Source organism: Carcharhinus amblyrhynchos, chromosome 2 (genome assembly GCF_965287045.1).
Source record: "Carcharhinus amblyrhynchos chromosome 2, sCarAmb.v2.hapA, whole genome shotgun sequence".
Lineage (NCBI taxonomy): Eukaryota > Metazoa > Chordata > Chondrichthyes > Carcharhiniformes > Carcharhinidae > Carcharhinus > Carcharhinus amblyrhynchos.
Window position 1 is genome coordinate 115,236,868 of NC_137325.1, and position 26,831 is coordinate 115,263,698.

The following is a 26,831-nucleotide window of genomic DNA, read 5'->3' on the forward strand; positions in this document are numbered from 1 at the left end:
TATCCAATACATTAATAATTTCTTCAAAAACTTCTTTACAAATCCATGATAGTCTCTATATCAGCAAAAAATGTCTAAGCCATTCTAACTTCAATAATGGACTCTAGTGATTTGCTAACAACATAACTAGTCTATAATTCCCTGGTTGTCCCTTCTCACCATTTTAAATAGCGTAGTGACATGCACAATTTCCCAATCTAAAAGAATGACTCCTTAATTGAGAGAACTTTGTAAGATTACATTTAAGATCATCTACTTCTTTAAATCATTTGGAGTGAAACCATCTGACCTGCTTTTGAGCTTTTACTTTCATTGTCACTGCTATATTGCTAACATTAATTTTGCCGAGTCCCTGATCTTTATGTAATACAGGCAGTCCTCAGATTTACGACACAATAGATTCCTGAAAACCATGTCAAAATGTCGTAAGTTGGAACCAATTTCCCCATTGGAACAATGATATAAATGGGGGATTAATTCTTAAACCAAGGCCCAAAATTACTCATGGGGCACCTGGCAGTCTTAAGTGCTCTCAATTTTTGTCCCATCAAGTTGCAGAGATGACTGTTGATCTTTTCATGCCTTAGCACAGTATCCTTGGATAGTGTGGGGGGATATAATGAAGCCATCGATCACTGTCAGTTGTCTCTTTAACCTTGTGAGCCTGAGTGCATATCAGGTGATCCTGCACCAATGGGACTGAGGCGGTACAAGGAGGTGGCTCACCACCATATTCTCAAGGGCAATTAGGAACGTGCAGTAACTACCAGTCTAGCCAGTGACACCCAAATCCCGTAAAACGATTTTTTAAAAAATACTCAGTGCTGTCACAGGTGGACTAACAAAATTAAACATGCATTTCCAACCTAATAAAGATGGTAACACCTTATAAAGACAGTACAGTGATTGTGGTGCCATTGTCCAGTTGCATGAAGAAAGGGTGCATTACTGAAGGAAGTGGTCCCCTTTATTGACTGAACAGACTCATGCTATTGCAACTTATATTAATAAGTGTCAGTTCCTCAACTGCATAACGCATTCTTCCCACTGCTGATTGTTATTTGACACATGGCTTTACAAATTCTAAATCTAATGCCTAGATTTTCACCATCCCTAAGCAGCTCTCCATTGTGGCAAAAATAGTGGAAATGGCTGAAAATCCTAAGTCTCGTCCCCGATCAGACATTTCCTATTTTCGCGAAGGTAGGACTCGAGTCAGGCTGGGTTTTATGCACATTGCAATTGGAAGTAGTTGACTATTTATATCATCAACGGCCTCCACCGAAGTAGGATTTTGGTAGGACAGGAGTGTGAAACCTGGCATATGCAGATTAGAGCAAGTAAGAGTTGCTCTGAACTTGGTACATTCGTTTGGGTAGCCAGGAAAGGTAAGGTACTCCTTTGAATATGGGCCAGGGAAGAGGCAAGTCATCCTTTTGGTTCATTAAAAGTAAACACGCTTGTGTATATAAAGTACATAGAAGTGTCAAAACTGCCAAAGAACTGTCATGCTGTAAGAGAGCTGTCAAAGCTATCAAAGGATTTTCAATCTGTGAAAAAACTATCAAGCTGTCAAAGAACTGTCAAGCTGCCAACGAACTGCCAAAACCCATTGGCACGGTCAAAACTCATTGGAACTATCATAGCTGTCAATGGATTTTAATATGTTCGACTTTAAAGTTAAAGAATATCTGGACTTCAAAAAATAGTGCTAAATACTTTATTCTAGAATTTGTGTTGCAATGACTGATTTTGTAAACTAATATTATCACAGTGGAGAGTCCAAAAAGTGAATAGTTTTAATGACAGCTACAAGTGATTTTAAAAGGAAATGTTTGTTTTCATAAGAAATTAGTTTAAGGAATTTCTATGTACTGAACATTTTTTTTTAAATAGTGACATCTATAGGCACACAAATGTATTTTATGTCAGCATGACTCCTGAGGTGTTCCCATGATGGATTCTAAGTGAGCTGACATGGTAATGGTAAGGGAAAAGTGTTGTGGGTGGGGGGTATGAGTTGGCACTAAGTTGATACAGAGGTATTAAAGAGTCATGGAGTTATGTGAGGGGCATAGGTTGGCATAGAGTATATGAGGGGCAAGGAGGTGGGTAGGGAATTGTCAGAGAGGGTATGAGAGGCCACAGATGGCATAAGTTGACATGTATCTGGAATGGTGAGTAGGTGGGGGTATAATGAAGATAAGAGTTAGAAGGTTGTCTTTTTGTTTCCATAATTTTTTTTAAAAATTCAATTCAACAAAGTTCCAGAGCACAGGGGCTGACTTTCAACCCAGTCCATCTCCACACCCAGAAACCTCCACTCTAATAAAGATGGTTCAACCAAAAAAGACAGTACAGTGGTTGGGGTCCCTGGAATGAGGGATGGTGGGCCCATCTTCTAATCCATACCTCCAGAACGCAAATCAGTACAGCTGGCAGCCAGTGCTACAGGCCGGGATCACAGAGCGGAGAATTCTGCTGTCCTTGCTTATTCGACTCGAGAACAAAAATCTGGGCCTACATCTGATTAATATTCATTCTTAACAACCCGTTCACTTCCAGGTCTGCTTGTCTCATCCTGTATGGCAAATTTTCATTGCAAAGACTGAGCTTGCTTATTTGTCCTCCCTCAACGTTCTTACAACCGTCTAATTACACGTTCTACTTCCTTCTTCATTCACCCAGTCAAAAACTAGCTGCTTAAACAATTTCCTTGCACACAATTGTAAAGTTGTAGTTAAGCATTCTCTTATCATCATCGTGGGTCTTGGAGGGGTTGTTCATGATCTAGACATACAGGATATCCTGGAGGCAAAGCTGTTTGTTAATGATCTTCTATTGAACCATATGCTATATACAATATAGGGTCTGCATAGAGAATGGAGAGAAATATTTCTGCAGTCATCTGTTCTTACATCACGAATGACATGGATTATACCTTTATATACTTAACATTAACTCATTATACTACAGGCACTAATTAGTTACTTCAAAGTAACTAGAAATGTAGAAACATTAAAAACTTACAGTACAGAAGGAGGATATTCAGGCTAGTGGTACGTGAGCAGGCTTCCTGAAAGAGAAACCTGTCAGGATGTTGAAAACCTTTAATTCATCACCTCTTAACATTCTCTGTTTCAAGGAGCATAACCAAATACGGAAGGAGGAAGTGTCAATACACCTCTTCATAACTTCCAACCCTTCCTCATACCTGAAGCTCCTTGATCATGATAACATCGCTGTACCTTTTCTAAGGTCTTCAATCTTTTCTGAAATTTAGTGCTCAGAATTGTCTACAATACTGAGGCCTAATGCGAGATTTATATTCTATTCCTAATTTATAAGCTCAAATGATTAACTTACCTTCAATCACCTTGTCAACGAGATTTAATGATTTGTACACATGAGCACTCAGGTCATTTTGCTCATTTACATTTTCCAAATTTTTTTAATTCATCCATGGGACATGGGAGTCGCTGGCTGGCCAGCATTTATTGCCCATCCCTAGCTGCCTGAGGACAGTTGAGAGTCAACCACATTTCTGTGGCTCTGGAATCACATGTAAGCCAGACCAAGTAAGGACAGCAGATTTCCTTCCCTAAAGGACATTAGTGAACCAGTTGGGCTTTTCCAACAATCGACGATGGTTTCATGGTCCTCAATAAATTCTTAATTCCAGATATTTTCTATTGAATTCAAATTCCACCATCTGCCGTGGCAGGAATCAAACCCAGGCCCCAAGAATATTAACTGAGTTTCTGAATTGATAGTCCAACAATAATGCCTTGAGACATGGCCTCCCCATTTATAGTGTGCTTTCTTTCCACAGTAATCTTCCAAAAGTGCAACATTTCACACTTCTCCTCATCTATCACATTTCTTCCCAATTCATCATGCTGATTATGTCATCCTGAAGCCCACATAGTTATCTACTATCTTTCCAGGTATTGCACCATCTAAAAGGTAAAAATACTGCCGCCTATACATCAGTCATGAATAGAAAATAGTAACAGACCTAAAACTGAATCTTGGAGAATACCACTGAACATTGTGGCTGAGTCATATCACCATGTTAGACGAACAAAAGTTTAATTCTTTACATATAAACCATAACCTAGTAACACTAAACTAAAAGATTATTTTGTCAATCCAGTCAATCTCAAAACATTTGCTGCTGATCAGCTGATGTCCCTCATCCATCAGCACTTCTGTTGGAACATAAACCATAGAATCCCTATGGTGCAGAATGACATTATTCGGCCCATTGAGTCTGCATCGACTCTCCAACAGAGCATCTTAATCAGGCTCACCTCCGCCCTAGCTCCATAACCCCACGTATTTATACTAGCTGCAGACAAAACAACTCCAATAAATTGCCAGGGACTGCTAGAAACATCCTTTTGAGAAACATAATTAAAACACATTTCTTAAAAGTGCAGTTTCATGTCATAGGGGACATAAATTCATTCATCCTAATTTTTGTGCTTGAGGACCGTGATTCGTGGTATCCCTGCAGCTATTCAGATCAACTTATCTTAATGACTTCTGTGCAAATTCCTGCACCTCCAGTGCTTGTCTCCTCACAGTGCTGCTAGGTTGCTGTGTACACAGTAGGTGGTGCTGACAGCATTGCTTAGATCACATGGTGTAGGCTGCCTGCTTTTCATGATGGCAAGTTGCTTCTTGAAGGGAAAATAGAACGAAAGATTGCTGCAATTAAATTCTTGCCACCTGTACACTGGGGCAACAAATTGATGAATGGTGTTCAATGCTCCAAACACCCATCATTCATGCAGCAACATTCCCTGGCACGCAGGGCTGACTCTAAATATCCAGATGCTCCATCTTACGTTTCGGAGGCACAGGAAATTGTGCAGAAATCATTCAGCTGAGATTGGTAAACAAATTTAGCGTCTTAACCGCCTTGATCTGAATGGGCATAGTCACATCGTGAATTGTAATTTCTACTTCTAAACACCAGGGCCAATGAATTTCATGCCCATGATATCCACATTTTGGATCCTGGCATTACATCAATCCTTAGATGTGACCATTCAGGATGGTGCTAATTCAATATGTGTGCTGGGGTGTAACTGCGTGAACCTTTATCAATGAAGAGTACCACATGGGCTGTGTGAACAGTGGTCCAGGGCACTGCCCAATGCTGCCTTAGAAAGGTGAGCTTCCACCATGCCATTAGAAGCAGCACTAGACAATTCAATTTCTCACACAGAAACCTGAAGGAAAAATAATGGTAAAGTCGCCATAGTCCCAGTTGACCACAGGCTGTGACTGGTGGTGATTTAACCTGAGGAACATCACACCTCAGGTGAGGGCAAGGTTGAGAAGGAGCAGCCTTCATGAATAACCTCAGCCAGTATGGGAGCTGAACTCATGCTGTTGGTGTTGCTCCACATCACCAACTATCCAGTCAGCTGAGCGAAACGGACCCTGAATAATACACTCCATGAAAATGAACAGACATAGTTTTAACAAAGATCTATCTTATAAGTGTCTCCTTATTCATAAAACTCCAAAGTGTTTTATGAAGTCTGCCCAAATCATAAGTTTTCCACTTTGAATCTAGCTAGAGTTTAGATGACATGTTTCACTTCAGGTATGATTCATATAAACCACTAAGGAGGTTGTATCAAACAAAGTTTATTTAAGAATATAGTTAACATGTATAGAAAGAGAATTAGCAATAACATATTAATTACAAACTAAACAAAACAAACATGATAATATATAATCCTTAACAAATATATCTGAAATGTTCCAATCAAACAAAACTTCCCATAGACAAAACCTTTCCACAGGTTTAACACAGGAAGGAACTGAGTCCTTTCATTGGAGAATTGGGTCACTGACTTCTCAGCCTTGTAACTTCTAGCAGCCCTCTGGATACACCCAGAACAGCTGGAAGTCAGAATAGTTTCCCAGAACACCAGAAAGACTCTCTGGTCAACCCAGCAGATTTTCTACTCCAAATTTTCTACAAGGCAAGAAACCTTGCTTTCAGCTAACCAGTAGAATTTCCAAAATCAAGGAGAGAGAGAAACACTTCTTTTCAGTTTGATGTCCCTTCTAAAACTAAAACTGCAGCCAGCCAAACAGAAAATGAAACCTTAAATTCACTAGGAAGGAAACAACCTATCCAAAAACACAGGACCTGCCAACCAATCTTCCTCTTGACAATGCAGATCATAAAAAATTCCAGAGTAAAACTAAACAACTCCATTGAAGCCATTGAAGTAGCAATAAAATGACTTCTACAGACAGCACGATCACAATGAAAACTGAGGCTGTGAAAGCTGCAGAGAACATGAGATAAAATCTCTTAAAGGTACACTAATGTCTTTACTTTCAAAGATGCAGGCGCTTTTATTAAATAATGGGTACAAATCAAATATTGTTACAGTTCCAGGATAGTCAGGGCATTAAACTGTTTAATTGCTGCAGAGAGCATTAAAAAAGTCAAAGGAAAAAAATAAATTTACATGAATTTAATCATCATATAGCTCTACCATTTGCTATTATAACTTACTGACTTGTTAAATTTGGTATGTGTCTACACCGCGCTCATATTTGCTGCAAAGCTCAGATCAACACTTGGCTAGAAAATTCTTGGACCCACTAAGTCTGATTTGATTTGATTTATTATTGTCAAGTAAATATTCAGTATATTCAGTAAAAAGTATTGTTTCTTGCACGCAATACAGACAAAGCATTCTGTTCATAGAGTACATAGGGAAGAAGGAAAAGAGAGGGTGCAAATATAGTGTTACAGTCATAGCTAGGGTATGGAGGAAAATCAACTTAATATATGGTAGATCCAATCAAAACTCTGATGGCAGCAGGAAAGAAACTGTTCTTGAGTCAGTTAGTACATGAGCTCAGACTTTTTTATCTTCATCTTAATGGAAAAAGCTGCAAGAGATTACGTCCTGGACACGTGGGGTCCTTGAATATGCTGACTGCTTTTCCGAGGCAGCAGGGAGTGAGACAGAATCAATGGATGGGAGGCTGGTTTGCATCATGGACTGGGCTACATTCACAACTCTTTGTAGTTTCCTGTGGTCTGGAGACAAACCAAGCCATGATGCATCTGGAGAGGATGATTTCTATGGGTGCATCTGTACAAATTGGTGCAAGTCATAGTGGACATGTCAAATTTAAGTGAGAGGGATTGATTGGGATAACTGACAGATCATGGGTGATCTAGAAATGCCTAGTCTTCATCCAGATGACAAGCATCAGGTAACAATGCAAGGTTTGGGTCTGTGGGTAGACAACAATGGAGGTCCATCAGTCTCGAGGCTGGAATATGAGCTGGAAAACCTCAGAAATCTTGGACATGCATGTTTAGATTGGCCTTCCAAAGCCACGAACATTGATAAGCTTGGTGAAGACAAATGTCAGAAACAAAGGAATTTATAATGGAGAATATAGAAATAGGAACAATTTCTATGTTTTCATACCCCAATCATAGCTGCTATGCCAACCTAATGCCAACTCACGCCAACCAATGACCCCCACCCACCATTCTTTGCTTGTACCTCCTCCATGGCACCCTGCCTAGAATTCTTTGACAGTTCTTTGACAACTTTGATCATTCTTTTTGACAGTTTGACAGTTCTTCAACAGCCTTGGCAGGTTTGACAATTCCTTGACAGCTTAACCTTTTTTTTGACAGTGTGACAGTTCTTTGACAGCTTTGACATATGTTTATGCAGTTTTTACACACAACAACATTTACTTTTAACAATCCTAAAAGTGCCTTACCTCTCTCAACACGTGCCTTACCTCACCCAAAATGTGCATTACTTATCACATTGGGTCCCTTACATATTCCAGACCGTACCTTACCTCTCCCAAAGAGGTACAGCACCTTTTCAAAGATATACACTGACCATCCAAACAAGACCAACAAGCTTAGATGGACTCTTATCTGGTCTAACCTGCACACTCTGGGTTTCATACTCTGGGTCTATCAAAATCCCACTTCAGCGGAGGCAGCTGGTGATCCATTAAATGTCAGTTTCTGAGCACTATGATTTTACTGAGAACAGGTATATGGCAGTGAAATTATTTCTGATGATGCCAGTTATACTTCCCCAAAGGAACAGAAATGGGCCTCACCTTGGACTTCAACCCAGGTTTCTAAGAAACAAGATGGAAGACTTCCTCAGCAGTTCTTGGGGTGGCACGGTGGCACAGTGGTTAGCACTGCTGCCCCACAGTGCCAGGGACCTGAGTTCAATTCCCAGCTTGGGTCACTGTCTGTGTGGAGCCTCCCCCTGTGTGTGTGGGTTTCCTCTGTGCGATCTGGGTTTCTTCCCACAGTCTGAAAAATGTGCTGGTTAGGTGCATTGACCATGCTACATTCTCCCTCAGTGTACCCGAACAGGTGCTGGAGTGTGGCGATTAGAGGGTTTTCACAGTAGCTTCATTGCAGTATTAATGTAAGCCTGCTTGTGACTAATAAATACATTTTAACTTTACTTTTTTAAAACAGCTCTTACAAAAAGGTGGGCAGTCAGAATTTTTTTTTCCGGGAGACCCAAGGGCTCCTCCTCCAAGGAACTCTTTGATGAGAACTCCATTTTTTTCCCTTAGTGGTGCATGTACCCACTATTTTAAGGCAGATTAAATAACATCTACTCGTTCCAAGAGGTTCACAGAACTCAATAGCTCTCGATAGACACGGTTCTAGCTTAAGTGCTCAGGTTGCTGGCTCTGGATTTCCACAGTCTCTATTTTCCTCGAGTGTATGTCACATTCTAGCGAGCAGCATTTCATATTTTAATGCAATTACCATAATTTTCAGCCAGATGGGAAGAACTTTTGTTTTTTTTTGTTTTTTATTTATTAGTCACAAGTAAGACTTATATTAACATTGCATGTTAGAAGTTATTGTGAAGTTCCCCTAGTCACCACAGTCCAGCATCTGTTCAGGTCAACACACCTATCCAGCACGTCTTTCAGAATGTGGGAGGAAACCGGAGCACCTGGAGGAAAACCACACAGACACAGGGAGGATGTGCATTCTACACACAGGCAGTGACCCAAGCCAAGAATCAAACCAGGTCCCTGGCACTGTGAAGCAGCAGTGCTAACCACTGTGCTACCGTGCTGCCCATTTGAGGCTGGCAAGGCTTTGACGCTGCATTTTGTCACCTTATGTTGTACTTAAGTTGTACTTCATTAGGTCTATTTTCTGGCAAAGTATCCAAAGCTCCAATGAATTCTCTCTAGGAATGACTATGTTTCTTTCCACCAGATTATGTTTAAATTTGAAATATAGTAATGATTTGGCAACATTAATAGGACAAATGCGTCTGTACAACTTTCCCTTTATTGCTCTATTTGAAAATGCAATGAAAATTTAAAATCAGTGAATTAATGCCTGTGTTGTAATAACAGATATTTGCACACTTATCTGCTGATATCAGCGACAACCATTTCTAGGCTCAATCTTCCATTTATCTATATCTTAAATTTGATTTCATTTATATCATTGCATAAATAGCTGGTTTGGGAACAGATATATTGTCAGTTCGGTGTTGAGCATTGCTCAATATGGTCGTTCAAGTAAGTGGATATTTGACTCCTAACTGGATAGTTATGAGGTTAGATTTGAGAGTGGTGCATCATTCAACATCAGTGTTTTGTCAGATCTCAGCCAGACCTCCTCAGATGCGGAAACCGATTGATATAATTAATTCCAGTCCAGTCAGATATCATCTCCTGCTGGCAGATAATGGACAGTCAGTGATATCAGTTGTGGAAGGGACTGGAGCTGTTGTTTATTCTCCTCAGGATCTGTGTTAGGAAGCACTCAGCAAGGACAAAGGAAAAAGTGGAAATACAACTAATCTTTTCTTTGTTCGTTATCTTTTTCTATCTCTCTGTACAGACCTCCTGCCAGCATGCGATGGAGAAGGAGTAACTTTCACTTTCTTGGAGCAAGTTTTGGACATTCTACTTGAATACATTTTGAAAACATTTGATAGATCAACAAAAGTGATAGATTTCCACTATCCTGATGAGCTCCTCGAAGGATTTAACTGGATGCTGGATGAACAACCAAATACTTTGGAAGACATTTTGGTGACTTGCAGAACAACACTAAAATACGCTGTGAAAACAGGTAAGAAATTTAAAGGACCAGAACTTTGGCTGGCTGGACGGGGCAAGCACCCAACCCCAGATGTGCATTCAATCGCATGGGACATCAGGTATGTTTCCTGATGTCATTGGGCATGCCCACGATTCCAAGGTCGGAAGCATGGTTGCAAATGGAATGTGCGGCTGCCAACAATTAAAGACCATTAAATGTACAATCAACAGGGATCTTATGTTGCCTGTGCATTTTGTAAATCATCCCATGGGCAAAATATGTGGGCACTCATTAAATTCTTTTAATTTCCTCATCCAAGGAGAGGATAAAATCCCCCAGAGCACTAGTATCTTCTCTGTAATAGAGTTCATAGCTGTGGGAGTATAGTGTTTTCTTTGAGTTACCTAGTTATTGTTTAATATCACATGACACTCAGCATTTCAGAACTTCCCTGAAAGGTTTTCCTCAGGATTGGAGGACACTGGTTCTCTGTATCTGTTCCAATGGGGATAGCTTACTCTGCTGGTGGGACTTCCTCTGAATCTAGTTCTGACAAGTGGGGAAATGCAGTGGGGGCTGAGGAGAGCAAGGCAGGACAACAGGCCAGGAAAGATGACTCCAATGAAGAGTTGGGGGATTAGCCTGGGAACACACAGGATGTAGACTTCAAGGTGGACAATAGGAACATTTAGAGATGCAGGGAAGCAAGTGATGCATTGACTCAATTCACCTTCAGCTAGGAAGGCATAAGATCAGTGAATTCAATCACCATCATCACTGTACATGCTAGGTGGCCTGCCAAGACATTGGACAGACCCCGCAAGGTGATATCTGCATTAGAGCTTCAATGGGTATGCTGGCTGGGACAACTCACTTTCTGATGTGAGGGGTGTGTGAATTCACCAGTACCTACGGTAGATGTATCTGAGACATATACACTTACGTTCATAACAGATCCCAATCAGACTAGGAGCAAAATAGTGAGCTAGCTGGTGGCAATCCAGAGCATCACTCTTGATTCTATTCAGGACTGGCGGACTGGGGACTCTCCCATGAGTTTGGCCATGCATCCACCTTATTGTGATGAGTTTTCTCCTGACAGGGGACAATAGAAATGCTCATCCGTGTTTCAGCTTCCATTGTTGATTCCAGATCCCTTCCCCTCCCCCCCTCCCCCCCACCTCATATGGGCATTTATTGGGTCATTTCACTGTGGCACTCCTCCCCCCTCTGACACAAGGTGGCCTATTGTGCTAACAGCCCATACTTGACACGGTAGCTTCAGTGCCAGTTGGCATACACAGTCAGACCCCCGAACACACAGAGGAACAGACACTCAACTACACCTCCCTGCAGAGATCCATGCCATCTCCGCACTTACCCTTGCCAACTGCAGGACATCGTTGAACCTTCTGTAGCTCTGCAACCAGGTGCGCTGCACAACATTGTGCCTGTTGACCTCAGCAGCCACCTCAGTCCAGGCCTTCTTACTCAGGTGGGGCAGCCTTCTCTTCCCGTCCGTGGGCATAAGGATGTTGAGTTTGGTGCTGGTCTCCTGCACCAACGTAGACTGTAAAACGAGAGGGGGGGGTGGGGGGAGAAGGTTGTGGCATATAGCCCACCCAACTTTCTATGTATAATAAGTCCTCAGAGGCAGAAGTCCTTTCACCAAAATCCTTTTATTTACAAGTCTGACAGTAGCAAACAGCATGCTTTCAGTTAGCAAACTACACTAGGGGTCCCAGATGAACTGACACGCCTGGTTAAGTACAAAGCAAGAGGCTCCCTGATTGAAAAGTTTATTTACCACCGTCACAAGTAGGCTTACATTAACACTGCAGTGAAGTTACTGTGGAAGTCCCTAGTCACCACACTGATGCCTATTCAGGTACACTGAGGGAGAACTTAGCATGGCCAATCCACCTAACCAGCATGTCTTTGGACTGTGGGAGGAAACCGGAGCACCCGGAGGAAACCCAAGCAGACATGGGGAGAATGTGCAGACTCCACATGACAATGACCCAAGCCGGGAATCGAACCTGAATCTCTGGCACTGTGAGGCAGCAGTGTTGACCACTGTGCCACCCTTGTGCCACTGTGCGGCACTATCAATTTGGCCCTTAATCAGAGAGGTCATATTTTAATAGGCCAACCTCAATTGCCTGATTAAAGTCATGTGACATTCCTGGACAGCAGTGAGGTTCTTGGTCATCAGCCACGCAGCATCTCAGCCTTCCCCAAAACTCCTGGCAACCTTCAGGGTGCTGCCTCCTCTGCTTTTAAACCTCATTGCCTTGTCCTATTTGGACATGGGGCCCAACACGTTCCCTGCCCTCCCCACACAGCGACCCTCCCAGCAGACTCATTACACCCTGGGTGAGCCTTAATGAGCCACCAAACGTAAAATGGCATTAACAATGTGCTCTCGAGCGGGTTTCAAATCCACTCCTGCCCATTTTGACTTTAGGTGCTCTCGAGGGTATATTTCAGGCCATGAATTCACAACTCTTGCATGTTGTGTGCCAAAGAATTACTTTTGGTGCAATTTTTGTCTAGGCATGTACAATAATTATCACAAAGATTTCACACTGGTTTCCTTTAAACCATAGTAAGGTAGGACTACTTTTGAAATGGACGTTACATGGGAAAAGCAGGTTAGAACTGTGTGACTGCAGCAACCCAGCGAGAATTAGAATAACCCATCGCACAGGGATTTTTGGATTGGTGTATCACTCATTCCTTGAACTCATGACCTGAATTCATGGTAGAGTGAAAATCATATTATCTACTCCAGCGAAAGGCTATTTATCAAGAGCATTTTCTCTGCAGGCCTGGTAGCATTATCTGTAAAGTACCAGATTGTAATCTGTATGGTTATGTGGTCGAATCCTAGTCTTGAGTGACATTCAGGCTCTGTTGTCTTGGTTGACTGAATTCCAGCAGTCCTCAAAGTTTGTGGTGCTATATATCATGGAGAAAGGAAAGAGCAGGACAAAAAAAATTTCAAAAGACAAGAGGACAGTCTCCCAACCCCCTGCTTCCCAGTTAATTCATTTGCTGTTTCCCAGGTTTTCTAAGATGCAACCACCACATCAGAAACAAAGCACTAGTCCCAGTTCACAGACTAATTAATCACATTGATCAGATCGTTTAATCTCCCAGCATGGTGGAAACGTGCAGCAGGGAAATAATGGAATTCTTAAAATGTTAAATATACACCATGGGTGGGATTTTATGGCTTCACTCGTTCTGAAGCCTAAGGTCAACAGACCTTTCCATGATCTGCCCCTCGCCCACTGCGATTCCCATGGTGGGCAGGACGGTAAAATTCCAGCCAATGTGTTTAAAGTTAGTGCCTTTTTTTAAATGCTTTTATTTATTACAATAAATTAAAAACATTAATTTTCATTAGCTTTCACCTGTTTTGGAGATGGGGCAACGTTTCACAACTCCACAAAGGGAATGGTCAACTTTACCTTATCTAAATTTCTGGAAATCACTCCGCTCAGCTAGATAATCATGTGTACTTCCATAGTGATTTGTTCACAGGTCCCTTTTAATGGGTAAGGGTAAAGTTTAAAGTTTATTTTATTAGTGTCACAAGTCAGCTTACATAAACAGAAAGGGATATGGATCCCTTTGAGGTACAAGTCAGCAATGATCTGATTGAATTCGTGGAATGGCCTGGAGGGACTGAATGGCCTATCCTGATTCAATGTTAAGATTGAAATGAACGCAATTGTTTATCCCATTTATTCCTTTGTTTTAGAGTAGTTTAGAATAGTTCTCACCTGCTGGCAGTTTCTGCATTCATCAATGGGCAGAGATTGGTTGTTAGTGAAAGAGAGAAATTAACTGGAGCATGTGGACAATGATTTATGTCCCTTATTAAAGATTAAGTACATGATTTGATTGTGATATTCAAAGGAGTACCGTGAACCAGGACCTCAAGTTCCATTAGTAAACCTGACAGAGTCAATGACTCCATCCCACATTTAAATTCCTCTTGCAATAATGTTCCTTTAAAATACACCAAAAGCTTCAGACTGACATAGCAAATAAAGCTGGAATCATGGGACAAACTGTTCCTTTCCTTATACCATTAAAATAACAACTAAATTACATTGCTACTCTTTCACACATTATATGGTCTAAGCTTGGTCACTTTACTATAGCTCTGCTTTTGCATGCAAAGATTCAGAGAAAATAAAAGGCCAAATGTGCACAGTGAATGTTAATTAACTTGCATCACTGTGGTTACTAAAAGCCAATACATTGGAAGTAACAGCTCATTTGCAATAGTTGCACGACATGTTGGCCTGCTTTACACAAAAATATCATTTTCAAATGTTGAATGGTACAAAAGGCTCTTTCATTATGCCCCAGTAAGTTGAGATCGCTTGAGACTTACTCTAACGTTCTTGTATCATTATCACTCATTTTAATCATTATTGGCGATTGTTTTAAACATGGATGAGGTTTTCCAACATCCAGGGCATACTCTCAGTCAATATTCTCAATCAAGACCAGGATTGGCAGTGGATCAGCATGCAATTTAGCACTGCCAACAGTTGAGTCGCTTCCCTATGACAATCCCAATCCCAAGCTATTCTCAGAGGGGCTTGACTGACAGGATTAAATTGCCAGTAAGCAGCAGGTAGCCAATTATTGGCAAGTTGATTTAAGTCATAGACCACCTTTCTCAAGACAACTGGAGCTTCCCGTCAGCAACGCAGGTAGCCCACACTGGTTTGCCCGTCCTGGATTTTGCTCAGGCAGCTGTGGCACATTTTAAAACCAAAAAATGTCCTTCTGTCCTTCTCCATCTTCAGATTAGCTGGAACTCCTCTGCTGGTGTTGCTGCTGATCTGGGAATGCTGGAGGGTCTTCCAAGCTTGTGAGCCTGCTTGTCTTCCCTGGCTGGCCTTTAATTGTCTCCCTGTTTCAGACTAGCAGTGGGCATATCTATAACAAGCCAAGTGGGCTTGGAACCCAGACCTAGCCTCCAAGTTGGGGTTCCCACTACCAAATGAAAGTGCAGCTCCTTGTGCCAGAAGGTCACCCTCCTGGCAGCATTGAGTCTATGGGTTTAAGGTGCAAGGGGCAAAGTTTAAAGGAGATGTATGAGGCAAGCTTTTTACACACAGGGTGGTGGGTGCCTGGAACTCGCTGCCAGGGGAGGTAGTGGAAGGAGATATGATCGTGACCTTTAAGGCGCATCTTGACAAATACATGAGTAAAATGGGAATAGAAGGATATGGCTTGGAGGGCCGAAAGGCCTGTTCCTGTGCTGTAATTTCCTTTGTTCTTTGTTCTTTGTTCTAGGGAGACAATGCCCACAGTTTAAGAAAGTATGAACTATAATAGGGATGCCAGAAAGTTGGAATCAATTCCATTGGGCCTCAGAGGAAGAAATGATAACAATTGTCTCTCACAGATGATCACCTTATCTGAGAATGAATGCCTCAGGTTGCAGAGACAGGAGTTAAGATTTATTGTAATCGATTGTAGCACCACATGAGGGAATTAGTTTATTTTTCAGTTGATCTCCCATCGACCTAATTAAGGTAGGGAGGTGGATTTAAGACCAGAAAGAGATTGACCATGATCTGACTGAATGGTGGCGGGGCAGGCTCGAAGGGCTGAATTTCCTACTTCTGCTCCTAATTGCTATGTTCTATGTTTCTATGGACAGTGATATCACAGTAAGGAACCAACTTGTAAAGGCTAAAACAACTGATCAAATTCAATTACACTTAAAAGTAACTTATCTTTTTGAATATCTAAACTTTGTTCAGGGTAAACAACCCAGGAGAATACATTGTTCTATTTTCTCCTTCTATACACTGCCTTTCCAGTTAAGGAACTGGTCAACTGTACTCCGGATATAACTCTCATTTCTCTGCTGCAAGTCGGAAGAGCTTTTTATCCTGTATTGTCCGTTGCTCCACAGCTTCAAATAGAACCAGATAGAATGTAACAATCTTATCAATTTAGCATACAATGCCTTTTAACATCTGTTTTGTCCTACATCCAGTTTTATTGCATTACACCCAGTCTGTCTTAAAGCGTTAATAATTGTAACTAACAGTTAGTCTGCTATTAGCCTGGAAAGGATGCACATAAAACATGTCCGAAGAGACTCCATGGAATGCTGATGAAAAGGCAAATGTAAATTGTCTGGAGTCTTATCACCAAGGGCATGATTTTCAATCCATGGTCACAAACTGCACCTGAATAATTTCCAGGTCCCAAATCCACACCACACTCACATGATAAATAATCTACCAATGTAAATGCCATTATTGAGCCAGAGATGATTATTGGTACCAAGAGAAGGCAATGGCTTAGAGGTATTGTTGCTAGACTATTAATCCAGAAACTTAGTTAATGTTTTGGGGACCCAAGTTCGAATCTCACCACTGCAGATGGTGGAATTTAATTTTTAAATTTCTGGAATTAAGAATCTACTGATGACCATGAAACCATTACTGGTTGTCAGAAAAACCCATCTAGTTTACTTATGTCCTTTAGTGAAGGGAATCTTACCCTGTCTGGCTTACATGTGACTCCAGACCCATAGCAATGTGGTTGACTGTCAACTGCCCCCTGAAATGGCCTAACAAGCATTCAGTTCAAGGGTAATGAGGGAAGGCCAATAAATGCAGGCCCAGCCAATGACACCCAAGTTCCATAACAGAATAATAAAAAGTGTTGCCAGGAGGTGGGAGCTGCCGCCAGAGCACAGTCTTCAGATGGTAGCCATGTTAGGGCCTGTTGCCTTGCAGGAGGCAGTGGAGGACTACGGTCTCAACACACACAAAAGTAGCCAAAGCACTAACTTGGAGGTGCTGTGCCCAATCTGGATCAATAAGCCCTAGTGGCAAAGATATTTCATCTTAATAAATAATTTATTTGTTCCATGCTGTGCCCAACACAAACATGCATCAGACTGTTAGGATTTGATGACTTGTGATTTAAAAGTCACCTCTGACCCTCTCCAGCCTGTCAACAATTTCCTCAAAGCACTTAATGGTCTGTTAACGAGCGATGAGCAAATTCCTGACTTTACCGCACCACCCACCTTTGAAAATTTCAGCATATTGCAAAAGAATTGGGACTTTGAAATAAAACTATCTGGGAGCACTGTTTTTCGAAGTGTAGTTGTGCCAATCTTGCCTCCACAGGCAATTGAAAACTCCAGGTTAAATGACAGTTATGGCTCAGTCGGTGGCAATCCTGCTGCTGAGTGAGAAGGTTGCTCCAGAGACACAAGTGTAGAAATCTAAGACGACTTTGCAGTGTGGTGCCACTCTATTCAAAGTGCTGTTTTTCAGATAAAACAGCAAACCCAGGCCCTGTCTGCTCTCACCAGCAGATATTTAAAAAAATCCTCTGGCATTATCACAAAGAGAAGGGAAGTAATAACCCCTGCCCAGGCCAATATTCATCCTCCCATATTTTTGCGGTATCACACCGCTGTTTGGGAGGGGCCTTGTCATGCACATGTTGACTGCTACATTTCACTCACTACATCAGTGACTGCACTTTCAAAATACTTCTTTGGCTGAAAGGTTCTATGTAAGAGCAAGCCTTTCTTTACAATGATTAAAACTCCAAATTTGATTGAAACATAGATCAAAAGAGAGCCATATTCTTGCATCAGAAGTTCCTCTCATGGACAACCATTCAGTAAAGCAAGTGGAATCCATCTAATTTTAGACAGTTGAAATTGATAAGTCAAAGAAATTTGTTTGGCACATAGTTAAGGATATTTTGAAATACTTGACATTTCAGCCTTGCTACGTGACAGCCTGAGGTTGATGGGAGTGTTGTCATGTAAATGACGCAGTACTGCCATTGCTGGAGGTGACATTTTCCTGCTCCTTGGAAGTCAGTAGTTGTCACCAGCTATTTTTTTGTATCACTAGTCTGTATGTTTCTTTCCCAACAGCCACAATTGCCCTTGCTCAGTTATGTACATGTACATTGTGTAACAATGCAGAAACAATGTGAAAGGGACAGATTCCACAGAACCAGCAACTCTGATGACTTACAGAAACCCTTCTACTTTAAAATAGTTTTAAATATAGTACAAAGAGGACACAAAATATCTAACGTAGAATTGGAACTGATTTGATTTGATTTATTATTGTCATATGTATTAGCATATAGTGAAAAGTATTCTTGCACGTTATACAGGCAAAGCATACTATTCATAGAGTACATAGGGGAGAAGGAAAGCAGGCCTTCTGCGATCATAGCTACGGTGTGGAAAAGATCAACTTAATGCGAGATAGGTCCATTCAAAACTCTGATGGCAGCAAGAAAGAAGCTGTTCTTGTGTCAGTCGGTACGTGATCTCAGACTTTTGTATCCTTTTCCCAACTAGGGAGTAGAAGTGTAAACAAAGTCAATGGATGGGAGGCTGGTTTGTGTGATGGACTGGGCTTCGTTCATGACTAGTTGACATAATCAAGTTATGGGTCTGGATTTTCATCTCTGAGGTGGCGAGTTGGAGGTGGGAAGTTCACCAGCTCGGTGACACTAGCCTCAAAATAACATTCTCAAAAAGGAGGGATCATCATTGACTGGGAATGTGGGCAGGTATGGACTGGAGTTGAGCTGGATGACCGTGGAAAAAAGCAGAAGACAGCCACAATCATAGAATCTGTACAGTGCAGAAAGAGGCCTTTCAGCCCATCGAGTCTGTACTGACTCTCTGTCAGAGTATCTTACTCATGCCCTCTCCCCCGCCCTATCCCCACAAATTTACTATGGCTAATCCATCTAGCCTACACATCTTGGGACACTAAGGGCAATTTAGCATGGCCAATCCACCTAACCTGCACATCTTTGTACTGTGGGAGGAAACTGGAGCACCTAGAGGAAACCCACGCAGACACGGGGAGAATGTGCAATTTTCACATAGAGAATCACCCAAGACCGGAATTGAACTTGGTTCCCTTGCACTGTGAGACAGCAGTGCTAACCACTGTGCAAACCTGGTTGTTGGGTCCCACTGTGGAGACCCACCTTGCTTCTATGAAACTTTGTCCCAATTAAAATAAGAAGAAATCCTCCAGTCCTCATTCCTCTACCGCCAACCCCACCCCCCCTCCCCCCCACTTTAAGGCCCTCATGCCCCTATATTAGACAAGGTCACTTCCCTGCCTGTTGACATAGCATGCACTCTAAAAATCAATTGCGACATTTCAATGTGTAAACAAAAAAGCTTAAAAAACAGTAAGCCATTAATTACTTTCCACTATGTTAAAAAAATCATTGCACTACAGCCCAATAATATTGTCAAACATCCAGGGCCTTTAAAGTATTGATAACATTGTGAGATATGCAGCAGAGAACAGAGACCAAAGCTGTCAATTAAACAATGTTTCCTCTGGAACTTGAGTGTTTCAGTACTCTAATGGATATCTGCATTTTCAGCCAAGCATTATAATGTCACTTGCCTGAAAGCCCAGAAATCGACTAGCCTGTCATTAGCCTCTGATCTCTGCTGTCAAATGCACTGTTTATTTATACAAGGCTAAGAGAGTGCAAGGGCATGCAGTTTCTGTTATTGATACTTTAAAGGGTTGAGATGATTAACACTTTAATTGTCCTGTAGTTAAAGGACATTTTTAACATGGTAGAAAGCAATGAATGATTTTTTTCAAAGATTTTTTACACGCCGTACTGTCACTATAGGGTTCATTTGTTCTATACAATGTGGAGTGGTGAACGGAAATGCCATAGTTTAGCATAGAGAAAATAAAGAGAAATGGGGGTTAGTGTTGGTGGGGGGGCATAGCTTGGCAAATGGGGTATAGGGGGCATGGTGTGGATGTGGGCCTTACCTTGACGTGGAGGCATAAGAAGATTCTTTTGAATTTACCTGTCCTTTTACAAGATCCCTTCATGCAGATGATTCACAGCACCTCTGTTTAAAAACTTGGCCCAACTCCACTGCAGGGGAGTAAGCCATGGCAATCTCTACAATGGAGTCGGCCAGGTTGGGAGTGCCAGGTGCAGGCTTATGACCAAAACTGGTCCAAACCTTTTAAAGACAATCCAAAAATGGGGAAAGAAACCCAGAAAATGCTGGCAAACTCAAAAGGTGTCACATCGCCTGTGGAACGGGAAAAGTTTTGAGTCCATGTGATTCTTCTTCAGTGTAAAAGAGAGGGAGAAATGTGATGAGTTTTATACTGTTTAAGAGAGGTTACCCAGAAATGGAGTTGGGAATCCCACAATCAGGACCTAACCACCATTTTTAAAGGGACCCCTCGTCATCACAATTTGGCAAAATCTAGCCCTGTGTGTTCACTCAAGTCACAATGATGATGTGTTATATCTTTATGTCAGGTTGAACTTCAATATTTCTTTTTCAACAATCATGCATGAACCTTGTTAAATAGTCCTACTACAGTGAACTCTCGATGCAGCATTGGTTCAGCAATGGGGAAGTGAACTGTTACTGCAAAACAATTGTGCATGTGAAAGACAGTTTATTGGTTGTTACCTCAGCATCACAGAATCTACACTGCAATATAAATGCTGCAGACTCAATACTCAAAGGTATTATCAAATGGGTATTTGGAGGTGGTCTATTATACAAGCATTCAATATTTTGCGGTAGACTTCCTAGGAAAGGGCCTTTTTTAACTCAACACACTTAAGGCAAACAACCACAAATTGACATTAATATCCAGCTGTTATTGTTTGTTCACACAGGCCATCCTAGATATTTCAACCAGCTTTCAACAGGATTAGATATGGTTGGCCTTGCTGCGGATTGGCTTACCTCCACTGCTAATACTAACATGTAAGTGTGTCAATACTGCTGCATTGTGAATTATATAAAGTATCTTTGCTTTGTATCAAACGTCAGTGATTGATTTTATATCTCCTTAACCTGTGAGATACTTCAACTCATTTGTTCTTTGCAAGTCAGTGAAATTATTCGCCCTACGATATGAAAGAAAAGCACATTTCTTGAGTGAGGACCAGAACTGCCTCCAAGCTAATATCTGTCCTTGATTCATTTATCTTGCCAATGCTCAGAGCCTGAGCAGTCCTGCTGTAAAGCGGATAGCTGCAAAGCCATGCCCAAACAAGAGTGACAATCCTCAGGAGATCAAGGGGGTTTTATTTTAAAATATGACCCACATTGTATATGACAGCTTTTAGTTTCTGAAAGAGTATTTGGCCCCTGAGCACTGAATATGTTTGGAGAGGAGCAGCAGTAAGCTATTGAGGGCAGCACAGTGGCACAGTGGTTAACACTGCTGCCTCACAGCACCAGGGACTCGGGTACAATTTCGGCCTTGGGTGACTGTCGGTGTGGAGCTTGCACATTCTCCCCGAGTCTGCGTGAGTTTCGTTCAGATGCTCCAATTTCCACCCATGGTTCAAATCTGTGCAGGTTAGATGGAATAGCCTTGCTAGGTTGCCCCTTAGTGTCCCAAGATGTATAGTTTAGGGGAATTAATGGGGTGAATATGTGGGTTTACGGGGATAGGGCCTGGGTAAGTTGCCCTGTCGGAGAGTCAGTGCAGACACAATGAATGGTCTCTTTCTACACTGTTGGAATTCTGTAATTCTATGATTTGTGTTCTGGGTTGCACATGTGTGCTAGTGTTAAATTATGTGAACTTTATGTGACAAACCCTTACAGCAGCATTGTCTTCACAAACCTTTTTGCAAACATTTTTCTAATGGGGCCTTTGGGTGAACTGATGATTTTTATCACACTGCTGCAAGATGTAAATGAAGAGTTGCAAAACACAAAAACAATGTTTATATTCAATGGAGGGAAGTCCTACTGGTATGACTTGGTATATTATTGACACACATTTACAGCTGATGTTGAGACCCTGCTGAAATAAGTAATAAGATTGTGCTTGTGATACTGCTGAGGATCAGCAAGTAGATTTTAAATGGCAGGGGGCCAAGGGTAGATACTTGGGGAAAACCAGAGGTAGCAGAGCTGGAGTGTAAAGAAAAACAAGTGCCGGTGATTCCCTGGCTGCGACTGGTCAGTTGAGCATAGAGCCAGGTGAGTGTTGTTCACCCAGCTGGATAATAGTGAAAAGGGCTCACAAGAGGCTGGAGTGGTCAACTGTCAAAAATTGCAAACATGTCAGGGAAGGTCAGTTTACTTTTTTTTTACAGCCTCATAGGATATAATTTGAGTCTGATAAGAACCATTTTGGTAGTACGGTGGGGGGAGGGAAACCTGACTAGAGAGGGTTAAACATGGAGTTCAAGCAATGATAGGTGCAATTTTGAGAGGTGACAACACAAGTTCAAGGTCTTTGGAGTGGATTGAGAGATTGGAGATGGATCAGTAGTTTGCAAGGACGGAGGGGTCACAGGTTTTTTTCAGAGTGGGGTGATGATAGCAGGCTTGAAAAAAAGCAAGACAGTACATGGTGAGAGGGAACCATTAATAGCGTCAAGAAAATAAGATAAGCTAATGATTGATAGTATTGGATTGAGTCAAATTGTACTTGTCTCCTACTAAACAGGATGGACTTCAGAAAAACTTCTGAGGGATGAATAGAGGTCTATCAAGGCTGGTTCTGAGAGATAATCAAAAATAACATTTAATGGACTAATTTTAACATGTTCAAGTCATAGAATAAAACAGGAGTTGTAATGGTAATCAAATAAGATATTTTGATACAGCTTGGCCTGAATCTTTCTAGCTTTTTTGATTTTATATAAGATGTTTTGACGAAATGAATATCATGTTTTCCTTCACTACATGTTTAATTCTAATGATGGCAGTTCCGTAAAGTTTGATTGACTCTTTAAAGTGAATGTGTTTAGCTGCCTTGCCTTTCTGAACAACACATTCAGAGTAGGCATAGCTAGTGTTACCAGTCTTTCCAATTGCAGTTATATTGTATGCATTCCTGCTCTTTTCTAATGGGCTAATAATTGTCATACAGAGTGGTCTTAATTCATGTTTTCTTAACAAAACATGTGCTGCATTTATATCATGTCAATGCCACAATTGGCAACCCTAGTTCAAGCAGCAGCACTGTAATAAAACCATTGAATGCTGCAACACAGAAACCAGCCATTTGATCCATCAGATTTGCGCCAGCATTTTCATTATTGAACCAATCGTTTTACCCTACCCTCCTGCTCACTCCCTTTAATTATCAAAATGTACTTGGGGATGATCAATTCGACCAATCTAAATGTATCTTCCAGAAAGACAATAAAATTCCCCTCTCCCCAATGCCTCTGCAAGCCTCCCATTCACAATCATTGATTTGATTTATTATTTTTTCACGTTGGTATACAGTAGAGTATTGTTTCTTACATACTATACATTCAAAGCATATCATTCATAGAGAAGGAAAGGAGAGAGTGTAGAATGTAGTGTTACAGCCATAACTTGGGTGCAGAGAAAGATCAACTTCGTGTAATGTAGGTCCATTCAAACATTTGGTGGCACAGGGAAGAAGCTGTTCTCGAGTCAGTAGGTATGTGATCTCAGACTTTTGTGGCTTTTTCCCGATTGAAAAAAGTGGAAGAAAGTATGTCTAGGGTGTGTGGAGTCCTTGATTCTGCTGGCTGCTTTTCTGAGGCAGTGGGAAGTGTAGACAGAGTCAATGAATGGGAGGCTGGGGGTTTGAGTGATGGACTGGGCTTCATTCTTGACCCCTTGTGGTTTCTTGCAGTCTTGGACACAGCAGGAGCCATACCAAGCTGTGATACAACCAGAAAACATGCTTTCTATGGTGCATCTATGGTAGAAGTCATTGAAAGTCATAGTGGGCATACCAAACTCCTTAGCCTCCTGAGAAAGTAGAGGCATTGGTGGCTTTCTTAGCTATAGCATCATGATCTCAGAGGTTTTTGCCTCCACTAATCCATCTAGAAATACATTGCAAGAGTGAAAAGCTACCTGGTCTGTAATAAATTTACCTTTTTAGTTTGAACCTGTGTCACATTGTTCTACTCTCACCAGTTAACTTAAGGTAGTCTTGGATTTACCTTTTCTGTATAATGTGATAGGGCTGAATCTGTATCTACGATTTGGGAAGTGTGAGTTGGGCTATTGCATTATATTTCTGGCTTCAGAAATTCAACCCATCCATCTATTATTTTGATCTCAGGGAAGGCTGGAGTTGTGCCCACTTCATCCTGTGCCAGGTTCAAGGTGACAAAAATGTTGGGTGGATGCGGAGTTAGACATTGGCCCAGTTCTATTCATGCTTGTTATGCTCTCTGCGTTCGTAAGATATATGAGCAGAATTAGGCCATTCGGTGCATTGAGTCCTCTCTGCCATTCAATCTTGGCTGATATGCTCCTCATCCCCATTTTCCTGCCTTCTCCCCATAACCATTCAACCCATTACCAATTAAAAATTTGTCTGACTCCCTCTTAAATTTACTCACTATCTCAGCATCCATCGCACTTTGGGGTAGTGAGTTCCACAGATTCACAACCCTTTGGGAGAAGCAGTTTAGAGTCATAGGGTCATAGAGGTTTACAACATGAAAACAGGTCCTTCGGCCTAACTTGTCCATGCTGCCCTTTTTTTTTAAACCCCTAAGCTAGTCCCAATTGCCCACATTTGGTCCATATCCCTCTATGCCCATCTTACCCATAATATATAAGAACATAAGAAATAGGAGCAGGAGTAGGCCATCTAGCCCTTCGAGCCTGCCCCGCCATTCAATAAGATCATGGCTGATCTGTCGCTGCTCAGTTCTACTTTCCCGCCCTCTCCCCATAACCCTTAATCCCCTTGCCTATCAAAAACCTATCAACCCGCGTCTTAAAAATAATGAGCGAGGCAGCCTTCACCACTTCAACAGGCAGAGAATTCCAGAGGTTCACCACCCTTTGAGTGAAGAAGTTCATAGAACATAGAACACTACAGCACAAACAGGTCTTTCGGCCCACGAGTTGCGCCGATCACATCAACACCTACCAATCTATAGACCTATCTATAACCCCCAATCCCATTAAACCCCATATACTCATCCAGAAGTCTTTTAAAAGACCCCAGCGAGTTTGCATCCACCACCACTGACGGCAGCCGATTCCATTCACTCACCACCCTCTGAGTGAAAAACTTACCCCTAACATCACTTCTGTACTTTCCTCCCCGCACCTTAAATCTGTGTCCTCTCATAGCGACCATGTCAACCTGGGGAAATAGCCTCTGAGAATCCACCCTATCTATTCCTCTCAACATCTTATAAACTTCTATCAGGTCGCCTCTCAACCTTCGTCTCTCCAGGGAAAAGAGTCCCAGCTCCCTCAACCTAACTTCATAAGGCATGCCTCCCAGTCCAGGCAACATCCTTGTAAATCTCCTCTTTACCCTTTCAATAGCTTCTACATCTTTCCTATAGTGAGGCGACCAGAACTGCGCACAGTACTCCAAATGAGGCCTGACAAGGGTCTTATAAAGTTGCAGCATTACCTCCCGATTCCTAAACTCAATCCCTCGATTAATGAAGGCCAGTACACCATACGCCTTCCTGACCACATCCTCCACCTGCGAGGCCGATTTAAGAGTCCTGTGGACCCAGACCCCAAGATCCTTCTGCTCTTCAACACTACGAAGACTCTTGCCCTTGATAGTGTACTCGTTCATCCCATTGGTTCTGCCAAAATAAACGACTACACATTTATCCGCGTTGAAGTCCATCTGCCACTTCTCCGCCCAGTCCTGCATCCTATTTATGTCCTGCTGCAACTTTTGACGTCCTTCCAGACCATCCACAACACCACCGACCTTCTTGTCATGAGCAAACTTACTTACCCATCCCTCCACTTCCTCATGTAGGTCATTTATGAAAATGACAAACAGCAAGGGTCCTAGAACAGATCCCTGGGGCACTCCACTGGTGACTGACCTCCATGCCGAAAAAGACCCATCCACAACCACTCTCTGCCTTCTGCAGGCAAGCCAGTTCTGGATCCACAAGGCCAAAGCCCCTTGGATCCCATGCCCTCTCACCTTCTCAAGAAGTCTTGCATGGGGGACCTTATCAAACGCCTTGCTGAAGTCCATGTACACCACGTCCACTGCACTTCCTTCGTCAGTGTGTTCAGTCACATTATCGAAGAACTCAACTAGGCTCGTAAGGCACGACCTGCCCTTGACAAATCCATGCTGACTATTTCTGATCATGTCAAACCTCTCCAAATGCTCGTAAATCTTGTCCCTCAGAAGCCTCTCCATCAGCTTACCAACCACTGAGGTCAGACTCACCGGTCGGTAATTTCCCGGGCTATCTCTGTTCCCTTTCTTGAAAATAGGAACTACATCCGCAATCCTCCAATCTTCCGGAACCTCTCCCGTCTCCATTGACGACGCAAAGATCATCGCCAGGGGCTCTGCAATCACTTCCCTCGCCTCCCACAGTATCCTGGGGTACATCCCATCTGGTCCCGGCGACTTATCTATCTTGATAGAATTCAAAAGTTCTAACACATCCTCCTCCTTAATATCCACATACTCAATCTTTTCCATCTGCTGAAAATCCGTAGCAAAATCTCCCAGATCAGCTTCCACCGTGAATACTGAGGCAAAGTACTCATTAAGCACCTCTGCCATTTCTTCTGGTTCCACACAGACCTTTCCCCCCCTTCACCTTTTATAGGTCCTATCCCTTCTCTTCTCATCCTTTTACCTTTCACATATTTATAGAAGGCCTTGGGATTCTC

The 26,831-nt window shown here is 42.0% G+C and overlaps 1 protein-coding gene across 1 annotated transcript in view; it reads left to right on the plus strand.

Moving 5' to 3' along the window:
- Positions 1 to 26,831, plus strand: part of LOC145357883 (glutamate decarboxylase 2-like) — a 126,897-nt gene that overhangs the window by 31,496 nt on the left and 68,570 nt on the right. Inside the window, exons 4-5 of the mRNA XM_080211444.1 lie at positions 9,923 to 10,156; positions 20,861 to 20,951. Of these exons, the coding sequence (XP_080067570.1) occupies positions 9,923 to 10,156; positions 20,861 to 20,951 (325 nt within the window). The remainder of the gene's footprint in view (positions 1 to 9,922; positions 10,157 to 20,860; positions 20,952 to 26,831) is intronic.